This window comes from Saccopteryx bilineata, chromosome 9 (assembly GCF_036850765.1).
Source record: "Saccopteryx bilineata isolate mSacBil1 chromosome 9, mSacBil1_pri_phased_curated, whole genome shotgun sequence".
NCBI lineage: Eukaryota > Metazoa > Chordata > Mammalia > Chiroptera > Emballonuridae > Saccopteryx > Saccopteryx bilineata.
The window spans coordinates 43,445,926-43,463,615 of NC_089498.1; the positions used below are offsets into that span (position 1 = coordinate 43,445,926).

The window sequence follows — 17,690 nt, forward strand, 5'->3', positions numbered from 1 at the left end:
AGAAGCGGGGGAGGCAGACAGACAGACTCCCGCATGTGCCCAACCGAGATCTACACGGCATGCCCACCAGGGGGCGATGCTGGGCCCCTCTGGGGCGTTGCTCTGCTGCAATCAGAGCCATTCTAGTGCCTGAGGCGGAGGCAATGGAGTCATCCTCAGCACCTGGGTCAGCTTTTCTCCAGTGGAGCCTTGGCTGCAGGAGGGGAAGAGAGAGACAGAGAGAAAGAGAGGGAGAAAGGTGGAGAAGCAGACGGGCACTTCTCCTGTGTGCCCTGGCGGGGAATCAAACCCAGGATTTCCACATGCCAGGCCCACGCTCTATTGCTGAGCCAACTGGCCAGGGCCCTAAGATTATTCTTAAGCATTTAATCCTGTTGCAAGGTTTTGTTTGTATATATTTATATTAAGTTTATTTGCACGAATTTTATACCTACTACAGGGGATCCTCAGGTTACGACACATTTCCTTACCTATGACAGTGATGTAACCCAAATTTTGGTGTAAGTTGAGATGTGTTTTGCTTACACATTAGTATTGTATCTAGGACTATGTGGGAGAACTAGTTTAGTTGTGCATAGCAGACATCCTAGCCTAAGTCACTTACCTGTCCCTAACACAGTTGTAAAATCATAATTAGAACATAAAAACACAACTAAGCCCCAGAAAAAGGAAAAGGGCATAAATATACTGCACTGTACTGTAGTAACAGAAAAACACTTGCACTTTTAACCATCCAAATGGCACAGGTAAGCATATTGTGGGGATGCCAACTCCCTCACTCATATGCCACATTACTGCATATCCTTCCGCTGTGCGCAACCAAACTAGTTCTCCCACAAAGTCCTAGGTACAATGCTAACGTGTAAGCCAAAACACTCACATCTCAATTTTTTAAAGTTTTTATGGGAGTGTCATAAACTTGAAGCGTCATATGTTGAGACAGTCATAACCTGAGGACCTCCTGTACTTTACTTTCTCTATTTATTTAAAATTATGTTAAAAGTAACTGCAATAAAATATTTGGAGAAAACATCTTTGCAGTTAGAAAAAAAAATTTATTTTTATACCTAACAAAATCCATCTGGCCTGGAGTAACCAGAGGGAATTAGTAAACCAGTTGATCTGAAGTCTCCTTGAGGAGCTTCAAACTTACATTCCTTGATCTCTGTAAGCCATGTGGTTTTTTTTCTTTCTTAAAATATGGGCTAATACTGCCTAACGGGCTTCTCTACTATTTGAAGTAGTTGACACTACTCTTCAAACTTCCAAGTTATTTCTTAGTTTAGGACTTTACAAATCAGCTCCCTTAGACCTTAGACTTAATATCCCCTGCCTACACATACACCCTCCCCCGCAGGACTGGAAAAGAACGTAAGATTGAAAAGCTATGTATGTCTTCAGGGTCTGAGCTCTAAGAGCAAGCATCCCATTATTAAAAGTTCCTTTGAAATTAGCTTTATTTTTTTAAAAAATATTTTATTTATTGATTCTAGAGAGATAAGGAGAGAGAGAAAAAGCAGAGCAGGAGGCGTCAACTCATAGTAACTGCTTTTTGTATGTGCCTTGACCTAGCAAGCTCAGGGTTTCTTTTTTTTTTTTTTTTTTTTTTTTTTTTTTTTTAGCGAGATTCAGAGAGAGGGATAGATAGGGACAGACAGACAGGAAGGGAGAGATGAGAAGCATCAATCATCAGGTTTTTATCGCGATACCTTAGTTGTTCATTGATTGCTTTGTCATACGTGCCTTGACCGTGGGGCTACAGCAGACCGAGTAACCCATTGCTCAAGCCAGCGACCTTGGGTCCAAGCTGGTGAGCTTTGCTCAAACCAGATGAGCCTGCGCTCAAGCTGGTGACCTCAGGGTCTCGAACCCGGGTCCTCCACATCCCAGTCCGACGCTCCATCCACTGCGCCACCGCCTGGTCAGGCAGAAGCTCAGGGTTTCAAACCAGCTACCTCGCATTCCAAGTGGATACTCTATCCACTACATCACCACAGGTCAGGCCAAATTGGCTTTCTTTCTATTTTCTTTTTTTATTAATTATTTTTATTTATTTATTCATTTTAGAGAAGAGAGAGAGAGAGAGAGAAGGGGGAAGGAGCAGGAAGCATCAACTCCCATTTGTGCCTTGACCACTGGGCAAGCCCACAGTTTTGAACCGGCGACCTCAGTGTTCCAGGTCAACGCTTGATCCACTGCGCCACCACAGGTCAGGCATGGCTTTCTTTTTAAAGAAAATAAAACTTTATAGTTCTATTCCATAATAGATGCTTCTGGTTTTACATAAAAGTCAAGCTTTAAGTCATTAGCTCAATTATGTAACCTTTTCTCCCATCAAATCTTCAACAACAAAATGATTCTTCAGGAAGAGCTGAGATTCCTCTCCAAAATACAATCCCAGGGATATCTACAGTGATATCAAACTTTCAATTACACACATACAAAATCCTGAATCCAGTTTCTCTCTCTACGGCCCCCCAACACCCTGTCACATACACCCCGACTTTCAATTACTTTTTTCCTATAACTGGCTGCCTCCCTTACAATCACAGACCCGGACAATCACACAAAAGTCCATAGCTCAGAACACCAGCCTCTGTCGCAAATTCGGAAACTCCTCTCCTTTTGCCTCCCCTACCTGGTTGCCTTTCCACCAACCTACCCAATCCTTTCGCAGATTCCAAGTCTCCTCCCTTTCAGCCTCCCTGACCGGCTCCGGGGCTCAGAAGCTCAAGTCCCACAACTCCTTCGCACTGAAGAACTCCAAGCCAAAGTCACACTGGAACAATGGTCAAAACGGCGACTCCACCGCTGCAGTCCCTCGGCGCAGTGACTCTCCCAGACATTTCCGAGCGAGGCCAGGCGCAGGCTGTCTAGACTCAGAGAAACTTTCAAACGGTGCGTCCACCGCGTTCCCGCCCGGAGCTACATTTCCTAGCAGGGTTGGCGATGCGTATTATCTTCCCTTGCAGACTAGTTCTTTCTGAGCCTGCCCAACTGCTGGGGATAGTACGGCGGATGAGGGAAACAAGCCATCTTAAGCGCGTCGGAGTGGCCTTTTTCTGGAGCCACGGCCGGAGGCTGAGCCGGGCTTTACGAAGCCCCTGGTGCGTGGTTCGATGAGGGAACGCAACCTTTTCGGCTGGGTGGCAGCTGAACTCTGACAGGAATCCTGACGCTCCAGAGCCATCTTGCTCGCCCCAGGTACGTCTCTGACTGCATTTCCCAGAAGACTCCTGGGCATAAAGCGATTCTCGCGTTAATTCAGTCTCAAAGTCACGCGCTGGCGGGACCCTCAGATCTACGGCGGTAACAGTTCACTGTGTTGTGCAGGAAGGTTCTGGTCCTTTGAAAGAAGCTCGGTGAGGCTGAGGTGAGGAACCGGAGGAGGGCTCGGTGCCGGAGCCAGGGTCTCGGCCTTGTACCGAGAAGGTCATATTCAAATTGTGTGATTATGTCTATCCGATGGTATGTAGTAGCTGACTGTGTGGTTGTGACCTGCTGTTCCAATGATTACCGTGTGCAGCACAGTCTGGGAGCTTATGACTATGTGTGTGGTTGGTTGGGGCCACGTTCGGCTTTGTATGTTGCGGGTGTGGGAAGCTTTTGATTCCGTGGATGTGATAGCGTTTGTCCCCGTAGGGGTCTGTGATTGTGTGACGGTCACCGTGTACTGTGGAGTGCAGGTGTGAATTCTATGTGGTTTTATCTGTGGTTAGTGTGATTGTGAGTTTGCGACTACGTACAGGGGTGCGATGTGTGTGACTGTGAGGTCCAGAGTTTGCGGCCCTGTTTCTTTGGTTGTGAGTTACCTCCTCTAGCTTTACATTCCCATAGTGGTTGTGTGATTTGTGTGATTGGATAAATGTATGAGGTGTTTTGGGTTTTTTTTTTTTTTTCCATTTTGTATACTTCTCTAGGAATTATATCCATACTTTAGTTTTCCCTGGTTTCAAAACTTTTATAAATGCTGTCCTTTATCTTTCATGTTTGCTTATTTGTACTACTTTTTCTTGAGTTTTTCCATGTTAGATATAGTAGTGGTTCATTTTCCTTTGCTATATTGTATTTCTCCTTTGGTTCACTATTACTCATCCTTTCTAGTAATGATGGACATTTGAGTTCGTTAGTTCGTTTGTTTTACTTTAATAACAGTGCTGCCACAAGTATTCTTTTACATAAAGTACATGTTCATGAGTTTATCTACCAGTGTAATTGCTAGGTCGTACATCTTCCAGTCTACTAAATAATGCTGAAATGTTTACTAAAGTGGATGTACAAATTTATACTTGTGCAGCATTGTTTGAAACATTTCATTGTTCTATATCCATACTAAGACATGGTTCTGATAGTTTTTAAAACATTATGATATATACCATATATACATACCATATATATGTATATGGTAAAGTGCACAAAAGTTAGGTATATAGCTGTATAACAATTTCCTAGATTATTATAAAGAACTTTACCAGCACATCCAGAAGTTTCCCTCATACCCCTTCCCAGTTATTTCTCTCCTGGAATCACTAATCAGAAACCTATCCCGATTAGTTTTACCCATTCTTGAACTTCATGTATAAGTGGAATTATATATATAGTGTGTGTTTTTTTATGCCTGGCTTCTTTTTTCCACACTATATCTGAGATCCATCCATGTTATTAAGCGTAATTGTACTTAGTTAAGCTCATTGCTTTTGGGGATATATTGCAATTTAGTAATTGATTGTGTTTTTGATGGACATTTGATAGTTTCCAATTTGAAGCTATTACAGATTAATTGGTGGCGGGTACCAGGTTTCTCCTATGTAAAATTACTATTTTTTCATTTTTAATTAGTATCTTGTGGGGAGATGCTTTTGAGACTATGCACAAATAATATTATCATACTTTCACCCACTAAATTTAATATTTATTTGTAATTCTTGTCTGTAATAATTATTACTGTGATATTTGCCTAGTGGTGATTTTCTCTTTCCGTCATTCCTTCTGCATTTATTAATTTAAATTCTATTGTAAGGAAGAACTGTTTCTTATTTCTCATGTATTTATCCCATTATTTTTTATGAACTCGTTGACATTCTATGAGTTTTAATTTATTATTATTATTGTTATATGTTTTATTGGTAAATTGTCCCAGACTTAGCCATTTAGGAACTCCTTCAGGTTGGTTCCTGTGTCCTTTTGACATACCATCATTTTTCTGAGTAGTTTCTTACTTTCTAGCACCAAGATGTTCCAGGCTTATCTTGTATTTTTACCTACTCCAGCCCTGGCATTAGCAATTTGCCAAGGAGCCCTGGTTTTTTTTTATTTGAGAGTGGATTTATAAAACAAAGTTTGAGTACCTCGTATGCTCCTTGCTACCTGGGTATACTTGCTCTAGTTTTTGTCAGTGGACAGAGCTAGAAAATATACCTAAATAGATATACACATCTATATCTATTTATCAATCGACCTATGTATTTGTATACATTAAAAAAAATCACTGGTTCGTACTCATATTTTCAGTTCCTATCTAGTACCACAGGATTCTGTCAAGAACTGTGAAGTGTCTGAGAATTTTACCCTACTTGTAAGTTAACAAATTAGCTTGCCACAGTTTCAGAGATGTTTGCAGAAGACATGAGACTTCCAGGTCAGATGAAGAGTTTATTGCTCATAGCAATAGCTAAAGCAACATTTTCTTGCACTGGCTTACCTTCACCCATAGGGTGATGCAAATACACAGGTATTTATGTGCTCTCATGAATTTAGGGAGTCTGAATCTCATATACTGGGTTATAAACATGCCTGCTCTTTGCTCTGGACAGAGAATATCTGTCTCTGCCTTTCAAGGCTGCTCACTAAATAAATATCTTGGAGAAATAGTACAAAATAATAGCACTTAGTGCTTCCAATGAAAAGATGTGCAAGACCCAAGAATTGTTTTTAATCTGGTTTGACCATTTCCTTATTTGTAATTCCTTTCTCCAACAATGAGAAACCTGTTTCTAGTGTCAAAATTTTTTTGTTTTTTACTTAAATGCTAAAGTACATGTGAAGTAGTTTCAGAATTGCTAACACATATAAAAACACACAACTAACTACAGTACAGTATTGATGTTTAACTTTTTTCTTTACCCTTACAGTATATAGTCAAAAACTGTTTTCCAGTTTAGTTCTTTTCTTTGCCAACCTCCTCTTCAATGTAGTTCTTTATTTTTAGTTTTTTTTTAAACAAGCACGCTTAAAAAAAATTATTGATTGATTTTAGAGAGAAAGGGAGAGAGAGAGAAAGAGAATCATTCATTTGTTGTTCCATTTAGTTGTACATTCATTGGTTACTTCCAGTATGTGCCCTGTCCGAGATCAAACCCACAACCCACAAAACGACAGTTATGTCGTTTTGGGACATAACTGACTGAACTAACGGGCCAGGGCTTCAGTGTAGTTTTGTTACTCGTTTTTCATGCATTTATTTAGCTTTGTGCGTTGCACTTCCTGGTTGATTGTCACTTATCACAGTATTCTGGGTATGGGCTCTGGCCAGTTGCTCAGTGGTTGAGTGTTGGCCCCGCGTGTGGATGTCCTGGGTTTGATTCCTGGTCAGGACACACAGGAGAGGCGCCCATCTGCTTTTCCATTCCTCCCTCTTTCTTCTCTCTCTCTCTCTCTCTCTCTCTCTCCCTCTCTCTCTCTCTTCCCCTCCTTCAGCCATGGCTTGATTAGAGTGAGTTGGCCCTGGGCGCTGAGGATGGCTCCATGGCCTCCCCCTCAAAGAAGAGGGGTCGCTGAGCAGTGAAGCAATGCCCCTGATGGGCAGAGCAGTGCCTCCTGGTTGATTGCCGAGTGGATCCCAGTCGGAGTGCATGCTGGAGTCTGTCTGTCTTCCTCCCCTCCCCTCACTGAATGGAAAAAAAAATTTTGGATATGAAAACATTAATGTGGTTCCTGCCTACTCCTTGTAGATAATCAACCTCATTAGTTTCTGCTTTATCCTTCTATTTATTTTGCACAAATGGGCAGATGCTTGTATTCTTTTGAATGACTTCTATTTTGCATTAAATATAATGTACTGTTTTGAACATTGCTTTTTTGACTTAATGATACATCCTGGACATTACTCCATCACAATTCAAAGAGATATTCATAGCTTTTGTTTTTATAGTTGCATAATAAATATTCCAGTACAGTGGGTGGATTTGACTTAGTTTATTCAGTTACTCTCCTATTATGGCTATTTAGGTCATTTACAATATTTTGCTACTAGAAACAGTGCTGCAATAAATAACTTTTTAAAAAATTTTTTTTATTATTTATTCATTTTAGAGAGGAGAGAGAGAGAGTCAGAGAGAGAGAGAGGAGAGAGAGACAGGGGGGAGGAGCTGGAAGCATCAACTCCCATATGTGCCTTGACCAGGTAAGCCCAGGGTTTCGAACTGGCGACCTCAGCATTTCTAGGTCAACGCTTTATCCACTGCGCCACCACAGGTCAGGCAATAAATAACTGTATATATGTATTTTTGTATTGCTTGGAGGCATATTTTCAGGGTAGATTTCTAGAAGTGGGATTGCTGGATTGAAGGTAAGTAGAATACATATGCAGTTTTGTTGGGTATTACTGAATTCCCCTCTGGAACTTTTGTTTCATTTTTCATTCCCACTTGTAATGTGTCAGAGTGCCCATTGCCCCACTCCCCATAGCCTAGCCAACAGAATGTGTTGTCATGCTTTTTAGTTGTAACCATTAGAAATGGTATGTCAGTGTTGTTCTTTTATTTCTTTAAATATGAATGTGCTTGAGCCTGACCAGGTGGTGGCGCAGTAGATAGAGCTTCGGACTGGGATGCCAAGGACCCAAGTTCGAGACCCCGAGGTCGCCAGTTTGAGTGCGGGCTCATCTGGTTTGAACAGAGCTCACCAGCTTGGACCCAAGGTCGCTGGCACGAGCAAGGGGTCACTTGGTCTGCTGAATACCTGCGGTCAGGGCACATTTGAGAAAGCAATCAATGAACAACTAAGGTGTCGCAATGCGCTATGAAAAACTAATAATTGATGCTTCTCATCTCTCCGTTCCTGTCTGTCCCTATCTATCCCTCTCTCTGACTCACTCTCTGTCTCTGTAAAAAAAAAAAAAAAAAAACTATTAAAAATATGAATGTGCTTGAACATTTTTAGTCATTTTTTTTTTTTTTTTTTTTTACTTTTCTGAAGCCGGAAACGGGGAGAGACAGTCAGACAGACTCCCGCATGCGCCCAACCGGGATCCACCCGGCACGCCCACCAGGGGCGACGCTCTGCCCACCAGGGGGCGATGCTCTGCCCCTCTGGGGGGTCGCTCCGCCGCGACCAGAGCCACTCCAGCGCCTGGGGCAGAGGCCAAGGAGCCATCCCCAGCGCCCGGGCCATCCCCGCTCCAATGGAGGGGAAGAGAGAGACAGAGAGGAAGGAGGGGGTAGGGGTGGAGAAGCAAATGGGCGCTTCTCCTATGTGCCCTGGCCGGGAATCAAACCCGGGTCCCCCGCACGCCAGGCCGATGCTCTACCGCTGAGCCAACCGGCCAGGGCCCCCTCTTTTTTTCATCATTGCTCTTGGTAATGTTTTTTCTTCCTCTGGGTACTTTCGAGATTTTTTTTCTCTTTGGTATTCAACAATTTGACTATGCTTGGTTGTGGATTTGCTTTTTGTTCTGTGTGTTTTACCTTCTATTTTTTTAAATAGTCTTCAGGTTTGCTGAGCTTCTTAAACTCTAGTTGAAGCTTTTGATTAGTTAATTTATTCAATATTAATTTCTCTCGAATCTATTCTCCTTCTAATATGCCACTTACATGTACTGTAGCTCTTTTGACTGTGTATCATGTGTCTTTTATAGCGAATTCTGTTCTTTTGGGGTTTCTTTTGTCCCCTTCATGTGGATAATTTTTTTTTTACTTGTCTTTGAGTTCACTCATCCTCTCTTCTTGTCTGGTCTCATGTTAAATCTGTGCCATGACTTTTTACTTTCTTAATTTGCTAATCTAGATTGTCTATTTGTATTTTGTCTTTTTTTTTTATAGTTTTCAATTCTACTTAATTTCTTCATCTTATCCATTTGCCTCTTTTTTCCTTGATTGTCTTTAACATTTAATTATAGCTATTTTAAGTTATTATTATATCTTTGAGCTGTTCATATTTAATTCCATTAAATTGTATCATGAAGCCTGTCCATCATGAAGTACTGAAAATCTGATGGAAAGAATCACGAATGGAGAAGCCTCTCACTGGGAAATGCTGTTAACGAGAGAGGTTGTGAGAATGTGGTCCTTTGAGTCCTCAGACTTGGGTGTGAATTTGTTTGCCAACTCCAATATGAATTGTTTGTGGTTCTGCACCTATATTCTGTTTTTAATAAATCTTCTTGCATATCTGGTAATGACAGATATTGTATCTAAAACAACTGTGGGGCCAAGGCCAGCTACTATCTGCTACTAGCCTTCTCATTGTAAATGAAAAATTAAACTGTTTTTCAGATCTCTAATAGACAGGAAATTCCTAGTAGACAGGAAATTTCCAGAATGTGTTGTCACGCTTTTTAGTTTTAACCAAGTAATTTAAAACATTCTGTAAGTGAGGTAATAATCTTCTATTATGATAGCTTTTTTATTTAGAAGAGTGTAAAATACTAAGACAATGTAAGTTACTTGGTTTTAAAGAATTTTCTTCTCTAGTAATATCCTTTTGCAGCGTTCCATCCATCAGGTGTGGTCATTTTGTAAGCATACCATATAGTCTTGGCTACAGAGATGTTTGGCTTTAAAAAGAAGGAGCAGATCCCCCAGATGCAAGAATTCATCCTGTGAAGCTACCTCATAGGGCAGATGGAGAGGTTTGGGAATGTGACAAAGGTAGAAGGAGGTATTGAAGTTAGAATGTTCCCTGCTCAGTCTACTTGGAAGGTGCAACTCTTGAGATGTCCCATTAATTAGGGAAAGGCCAGGAGGAGAGACTAAAAAGGGAGATACGAAGTGATGAAAAATATGGGAGAAGCAATTTTGTTTTCAAGTCCTTCTGGATTACTATTGATTTTTTAGTATTTAGTACAATGCCTGGTACATAGGTTATGTCATTGGTAAAAGAATGCTAGAGCTTAATAAATAGTAATAATAATATTAAAAAGAATGCTTTCAGGTTTTAAGGAAGAGATACATAGATTATTTTGGTTTTAATTTCCTGGAATCTCTATACACCTGGGGAAATGCAATGAGTCACCATTAAATAATTAGTAACATGGTGCTGCTTCTTGAGTATTTAGTTTTACATGAAATTATTAATAAATTGTTTAATGATCAAGGAACTTTGTGCATACAGAGGACTGCTCACTGCCTTTTGTACTTTTATAATGCTGTTTATTATATTCTTATATCTAATAAAAAAATTTTTCTTAAAAGTTTAAACAAATCACAAATCAGTTACTCTCCTTAAGCAATTTAGACTTCTGTTAGTATTTTAGTATAATTTATTCTTTTGGACATTTTAAATGTTTTGGGAAACACATAAAATATACATAATTATTAAAATTTTGGTTACTTTACTTACATGAAGTCAAAAGCTATTCTAAAACATCAGTGATGTGGGTATAGTTAATTTCTATAATCTTAATTGCTTCCTATTATGCTCATTTTAATCTTACTAAAGTTTCAGAAATAGTACTTTGTTTGCTTTTCTGGATTTATTTTCTTAACGCAAGACTCTTAAGGCAGGTTTAGATCAGTTGTTTCTTGTTTAGGACTTGGTTTATCAATCAGTTGTTTCTTGCTCAGGACTTGGGACCAGATTATAAAATCCAAGATCACTGAAAACTGGTTTGACCATTGTATGTCTAGATCAAAATGATTATGATCAATTTTTAGGAATTACTCAAAATTCATGTGCTGGTAAAATGATATGTTCAAAGATCTTTACTACAACATTGTTACAGTGAAAGACTGCAAACAACCCAAATGATCATTGCAACAGATTGGTTCAATAAAGTATATCTGTTTAATGATACACAGTTTAGCTAAGAGAATTTTGTAATTCTGTATGTACTAGTAGGGATCCAGTCCACGATACATTAAGTTAGAATAGCAAATATGTATAACAGTATGTATAATATGCTACAATTTATGTTAAAAATTATATATTTGGATGTATGTGTGCAAACTATATTCTCCAAGCCATATCAGATTATTCAAATCTATCCTGCTCTAGTCAAAGCCTGAGGTTTCTGGAGTTGGGGATAATAAGATATTTGCCCATTCTTCTCACTAATAACTCAGGTGTTTGTGGGGAGTGAACATAGGGGAAGCGATCATTTGTAGAGCTATAATGCAAGTGGAATCTAATGTAGCTTCTGTTGTCTCCCCCAGTTCTGTCATTTTCCAAAAGAGGAGCCCAGACGAGGACTAGTCTTTTTCTGCAGATATGAAAGCCATGGCTCAGGTGAGGTGCTGTTTTCTTCTGTTCAAATGGAGTCATTTATATTCCTAGTTCATGTAAACATTTGCTTTCCTCATCATGATGCCTTTTGGTGTTTAAAAAACAAAAAAACATTCAGACAGTTTAGTTAGAAACAATGCCAAACTTCTCTTACCTTTGCTCTTTTGAAAAAGGTCTCTAATAAGCCAATTTAAGTAGTTCTCTGTTTATGGAGATAGTTATAGAAAAAAGAAGTGGTTCAATAATGATTCTTGGGAAAAAGAAAAGACTATCTGGTTAAAAATCTTTATATACACTTTTAACTTGCAATAACTGTTAGAGGGTCAGGTGGTTGGATGGCAAGTTTCTCTGAAGAGGTATTGATCAGATTAAAGAAAATTCTTTATGCATTTTATTAAGAGGCCTTATGTGTTTCCACAAAGAGATTATGAATTACATGATGTAAATAAAAATGGTCTGGCTGAGACCAGGTTTGGGAAAAATTTTTTTTACACTGGTTACCATGGTGCCCCTTCAGGAACTGACCCCGTTTTCTCCAAAACAACCCAGTGCCCTCCCACCCAGTTCTCCCCTCTTCTTTTAAACAATGTTTACAAACTCATTTTGTAGTACTTCAGCATCTTCTGTCTTAGACTTCTGCTAGCAATCTTAATTCATTTGTTAATGAATATAATTTGCTTGGACAGTGATTTGATAGGATGAAAATGAGTACTTAAGTTACCTCATATAGAAAAGCCCTGATCATCTCTACAGACCTCGGTTTTCCAGTGAGAAAAATGTGTTGTTTGAGTTCAGTCTTAATAATGGAATGATCTCCATCAATTTCCTATAGCTCAGGAACAAAGGGAATTTATAGTTGAACAATGGTTAGGATTATAAGTAAAACTGGGCTATTGGGGAGGTCTTTAAAGATCACTTATAGCCTCAATGTCTGAAAGCAAAAGAAAAGTTTCCATTTATATCCACATAATAAAATATTATTTGGTGAAAAATATGCTTATGGAAAGAATTTGTTGTAATAAGGATTAACGTATTACATAATAATGTGACATTAGAATTGTTCAGTCTTCAATCGTACACAAACTTGATTTTCTAAGATAAAATATTTTTAAAAGTCATTTTACACATGTGTACAAGTGAAGTAGTACTATTCCAGTTTTATCACCAGTCCCATTCCCAAAAGGTGGCTATCCTCAACTCTTTCTTTTAATTTACATTTTTAATTACAGTTGATTTTCAGTATTATTTTATATTAGTTTCAGGTATAAACCATAGTGGTTAGACAATCGTATAATTCACAAAGCGATTCCCCCCTGATATTTCAAGTACCAGCCTGGCACCATGCATACTTATTATGATATTATAATATTAATATTATTGACTATAATTCCTATACTGTAATTTACATCCGTGACTATTTTGTAACTGTACTTCTTAATCCCTTCACCTTTTCACCCAGACCCCAAACTCTTTTCTCCTTCAACTCTTGAATGTGGTGTAATTGCTCTTTTTTTCCAAGAGAGAGACAGAGAGAGGGGGGCAGACAGGAAGGGAGAGAGATGAGAAGCATAAACTCATAGATTGCCTTCTCCTATGTGCCTTGACTGGGGGGTCTTCAGCTGAGCCAGTGACCCTTTGCTCATGCCAGCGACCATGGGATCTTGTCTATGATCCCAGGGGCAAGCTGATGACCCAGCGCTCAAGCCAGATGAGCCCGTGGTCAAGCTGGCAACCTCAAGGTTTCAAACTTGGGTTCTCAGTGGCCCAGGTCGATGCTCTATTCACTGTGCCACCGCCTGGTCAGGCTAATTGCTATCTTTTGATTAATCAATTTTACTCATTATCTCTTGACTTACTACAGAGTGGAAGGGACATTGTACTCCTGTGTTATATCCTTCATTTCCTCTGATTCTGTTATTAATTATATTATATTTTTTGGTTAAATCATTAGCGTACGGAATATTAGGATTGTAGATACCACTCACTGCTGAGCTATCTTGGCTTTAATCTATTACAACTTTTCATTTTTCCTGAGCTTAATTTATTCCCCCACATTTGCTTAGTTGTCTGTGTATTTTTATCTAAAATCTCCAGAATCACAGTCACATGCCAGTTAATATGTTTTCCATCTGGTCAAACACGTCCTTTCTTTTGAACATGGAGATTTCCATCTCCCTTCCCTGCTTACCATCTCCATTCCCTGCTTACCCCTGCTCCCTTCTAGTCTCGTTGATCTGTAGCTTATTGTAGTTGTCATGAGACTTCTCTTTTTTATTTCCTGGGATATTCCTTCACTGTTTTCCTGTGTTGATTTACCTATTTCTTGACTCACATGTCTTCCTCTTTTCTGGCTTACTCCCCCATTTTGGTGGAGCACATCCCTGGTAGTTTCCTAAGAAATTGTGCTTGTGTCCTTTTATGTCTAGGAATGTTTTTTTCCAATCATTACAAAAGAATGATAGAATTCTGTTATAGCATTCTTGGTAAGAATATCTTTTTTTTTTCCATAAGAAGATTGAATTGTTCTTCTTTTTTAATTTTAGCAGTGTTGTTAAGAATCCTGTTGCCTCTCTAATTTCCAATGTCTTTGATACGATCTACTCTTGTCTGGATGTTTTTAATGTCTTCTCTTTATCCCTTCTCAAATTTTACTTTTAGTACTTGGGAAAAAAGATGAGAGAAAGAAGCACATATGTATTATATGACAAGTATTGTGTTAGGCATTTGTATATACTATTTCATTTAATTAGGAATCTCCTCTTAGTAGACTTTGGACCTTCCCAGACTTATGCAGATAGTGGAAGTGTCCAACTATACACAGGTAGTTTTGTGTGGAGGAAATGCAATGTCATGGAAGCACATTGATTCCATTTTGCTTATTTGTTTACGGTCCTCTGCTTGCATCCCAAGCATTCAGCCTCTCTCTATAAGCTTGCTATTTTTCAGTTCTTCTACCTTTATTTTTTTCCCTTCTCTCTTTGCTTCACAAAACCATTTTTAAGAAAATTAATCGTCATATACATGATTGTTGTTCCAGGAGTCAGTGATGTTCAGTGATGTGTCCATAGATTTCTCTCAGGAGGAGTGGGAATGCCTGAATGATGATCAGAGAGCTTTATACAGAGATGTGATGTTGGAGAATTACAACCACCTGGTTTCAATGGGTAAGGACATCTGTCCATATTAATCAGATTCTGCCCTCAAAAGGTCTACTTCCTCCAGGGTGAAATACTCACCTACCTTTCAAATAACCAGTTAGGTTTCTAATCCAGTTCCCAGAGAAATGTTTTAATATTATAGAGTGAGAAGGAAGAAGCTGCATTGAGTTATGGGGGAAGTTTCAAGTCCTCATTATGTCTCATAAATCTGTTAAACCTTTTTTTGACTTTTATTTTTTTAATGAAGGGACTGGATTTGAATTCTGGGACATTCTTATCATAAACATATCTCATTACTTTTTTATAAGCAGGACATTCTATTTCTAAACCAGATGTGATCTCCTTCTTGGAGCAGGGGAAGGAGCCCTGGTTGGTTGGCAGAGAAGGAGCAGGAGGCCAGTGTCCAGGTAAGTGAGGTATGGCAGTAACGACCCAGTTGTTCAGTGGAGAGACTGCACCTTTGAGATGCTATCTGGGAAGCTCCCCCTAGCTTTCGATCTTTCATGCAAAAGTAACTCTTCTCAGCATAAGCTTTCAAATGACCTCTGGCAGTGTTCTTTTCCTCTTACACTTTTCTCCTAATTCTAATTAGTTGGTGCTCTCTTCAATCCTCTTCAATGATACTCCCTTCTATTCCTATTTGGATGTACAGTTTCTTACCAGCTTCTCATCCTCTTATTAGCCTTAAAAAAAGCATCATTGTCTCCTGAAATACATCCTTTTCTACACTGTCAAAGATTTAGTTCCTTTAGAGTTTTTTTAGATAGAGTAGTTCACATATTTATTGGTTCAGTCATATATATTTTTTTTTTAATTTTTTTTTTTTTAATGAGAGAGACACACAGAAATAGAGAGAGACAGACAGGAAGGGAGAGAGATAAGAAGCATCAACTCATAGTTGTGGCATTTTAGTTGTTTATTGATTGCTTTCTTATATGTGCCTTGATGAGGGGGGGCTCCAGCTGAACCAGCGACCCCTTGCTCAAGCCAGTGACCATGGGGTCATGTCTATGATCCCACACTCAAGCTGGCAACCCCATGCTCAAGTAGAATGAGCCTGCGCTCAAGCCGACAACTTCTGGTTTTCTGATCTGGGTCCTCAGCATCCCAAATCGATGCTCTATCCACTGCGCCACCACCTGGTCAGGCCAGTCATACTTTTAATGAACATTTACCATTTCCTAATGTTTGTAAGATACCTTCTAGGTGCTGAGGATATTGAAAAAGAAATAAGTAGTTATAGAATGTGTAGCTTTGTAGGGTTACTAGGACATGTCTATATATAACTTCTACAAAGTGGAACTACCGTAAAAGAAGTTAAAATAGGGAGCTCAGCAGAAAATGAGGACTAAAGATGTAGAAAAGGCGCTGATCCACAAAGAGGCCAGAGGAGAATAGTTGAGCATGCATGTCATTGACTTGACATAGAATATGGGAATTAAAGGCTCTGTGCTTCCATTGAGAACTTAGAGCTGGTAAAGATAAAGAGATTTGGTATAAAGGAGGAAAAACAGAACACATTCAGTATAGGTTTATTGAGTACCCATTGTACACCCAGCACTAGTGTTAACACTGAAGTTACAGTAGTGAACAGATCGTGAAAAAACTATTCTTAAACTTGCCCTCCAGTGCAGGGATAGATACACAACTAAATGAATATATAACAATCGGGTAGTAGTAAATGCTAAAAAGAAAAGCAAAGTAGAAAGAGGGGATAGACAGTGCTATTTTATGTGACATGGTAAAAGAAAGTTTTTCCATTATGATGACATCTGTGCAGGTACCTGAAGAAGTATAGCAGTACTTCTGGTATATTTTTCAACCTGAGGACTTATATTTTTTTGATGATAGAAAGTCCTTGGCAGTCATATCGTTAAATACTACCTTGCTACCATTTCCTCTTTTCTCTCTTAAGCTCTTATTAAACGGACATTAGAACATCTGGATTATTTCCAATGTCTTTTAATCTTCATCTGTTTTCCTATTATATGCTGCTTTTACATAGAATTCCTTAGTTTGATTTCTGTTGAGTCACTTATATATTCAGCTATGAGCTTTTGGCTCTTCAACTTATCCATTAAGTTTGTTATTTAAAAAGATAGTATAGTTATAAAATATAATTATAAACACAGTAGGGTATATATAACATAATAACATAAAAATATAACATGTAAATCTCTAGATTTGCATGTATAGGAGATTTGCTAGGAAATGTACCTGGGAATATAGTTTCTGGGTCTTGGCCTGCATACTTACTCAGCTTTACTAAGTAAAACTAAACTATTTTTCAAGTGTTTATGTCATTTTCTCTCCCCATAATTGATATTGTAAGATTTTTTTCAATATCTTAACAATCTGATTAATGAGTATAAAGTCTTATTTCACTGTTTTAAATTAAATTTTTCTAGTCATCACTGAAGATGATTACCTTTCCATAAGTTCTTTGGCCATTAGACATTAGTGTTTCTTCTGTGTGATACCACTTTGATCACTTTTGTATTAGGCTATTTGTCTTTTTCTAAGATTTGTAGGAATTTCTTATATATTTTCTGGATACTAATTTTTAGTAACATGTATTATAGACATCTTTTCCAGTTGAAGCTTCTTTATTTGCTTTTTTATGATATGTTTTGATGAACAGTAATTCTCTGTGTTAGTATGGTTAAATTATATGTTTAGTAGTTACATAATATATAGCTTATAAAAAATTCTACCTTTTTCCTGTATGCTTCAAACCTTTGGGGTTCTTAAGAAACCTTTCCCTAGTGCAGTTTTCTTATATTTTTTATGTTCAGACTTTCTTATTCAAGTCCTATTAATGTAACTGGAATTGATTTTTATGAAAGGCGTGAAATAGAGATCAGTTGTAATTGTTTCTCATATAAAAAACAAATTATCTTTGCCCCACTGAATAAAAAGTATATCTGTTTTCTACTGATCCACAATGCTTTTTCTTTCATATATTAAAATTTCATTTATACATAGTTCTCTCTTGTTCCATGAACTTTTAAAATCTATCCCTGGCTTAATTCTCTTGCTTTCATAAAACATTCTGATCTCTGATACAACAGATCCCTCCACTTTTCTCTTCAA

The 17,690-nt window shown here is 38.5% G+C and overlaps 1 protein-coding gene across 1 annotated transcript in view; it reads left to right on the top strand.

Moving 5' to 3' along the window:
• The first annotated feature begins 1,024 nt into the window (after positions 1-1,024).
• Positions 1,025-17,690, top strand: part of LOC136313615 (zinc finger protein 850-like) — a 102,933-nt gene continuing 86,267 nt past the window's right edge. Inside the window, exons 1-4 of the mRNA XM_066244133.1 lie at positions 1,025-3,204; positions 11,370-11,442; positions 14,477-14,603; positions 14,906-15,004. Coding sequence (XP_066100230.1) covers positions 11,425-11,442; positions 14,477-14,603; positions 14,906-15,004 — 244 coding nt within the window. The 5' untranslated portion in view covers positions 1,025-3,204; positions 11,370-11,424. The remainder of the gene's footprint in view (positions 3,205-11,369; positions 11,443-14,476; positions 14,604-14,905; positions 15,005-17,690) is intronic.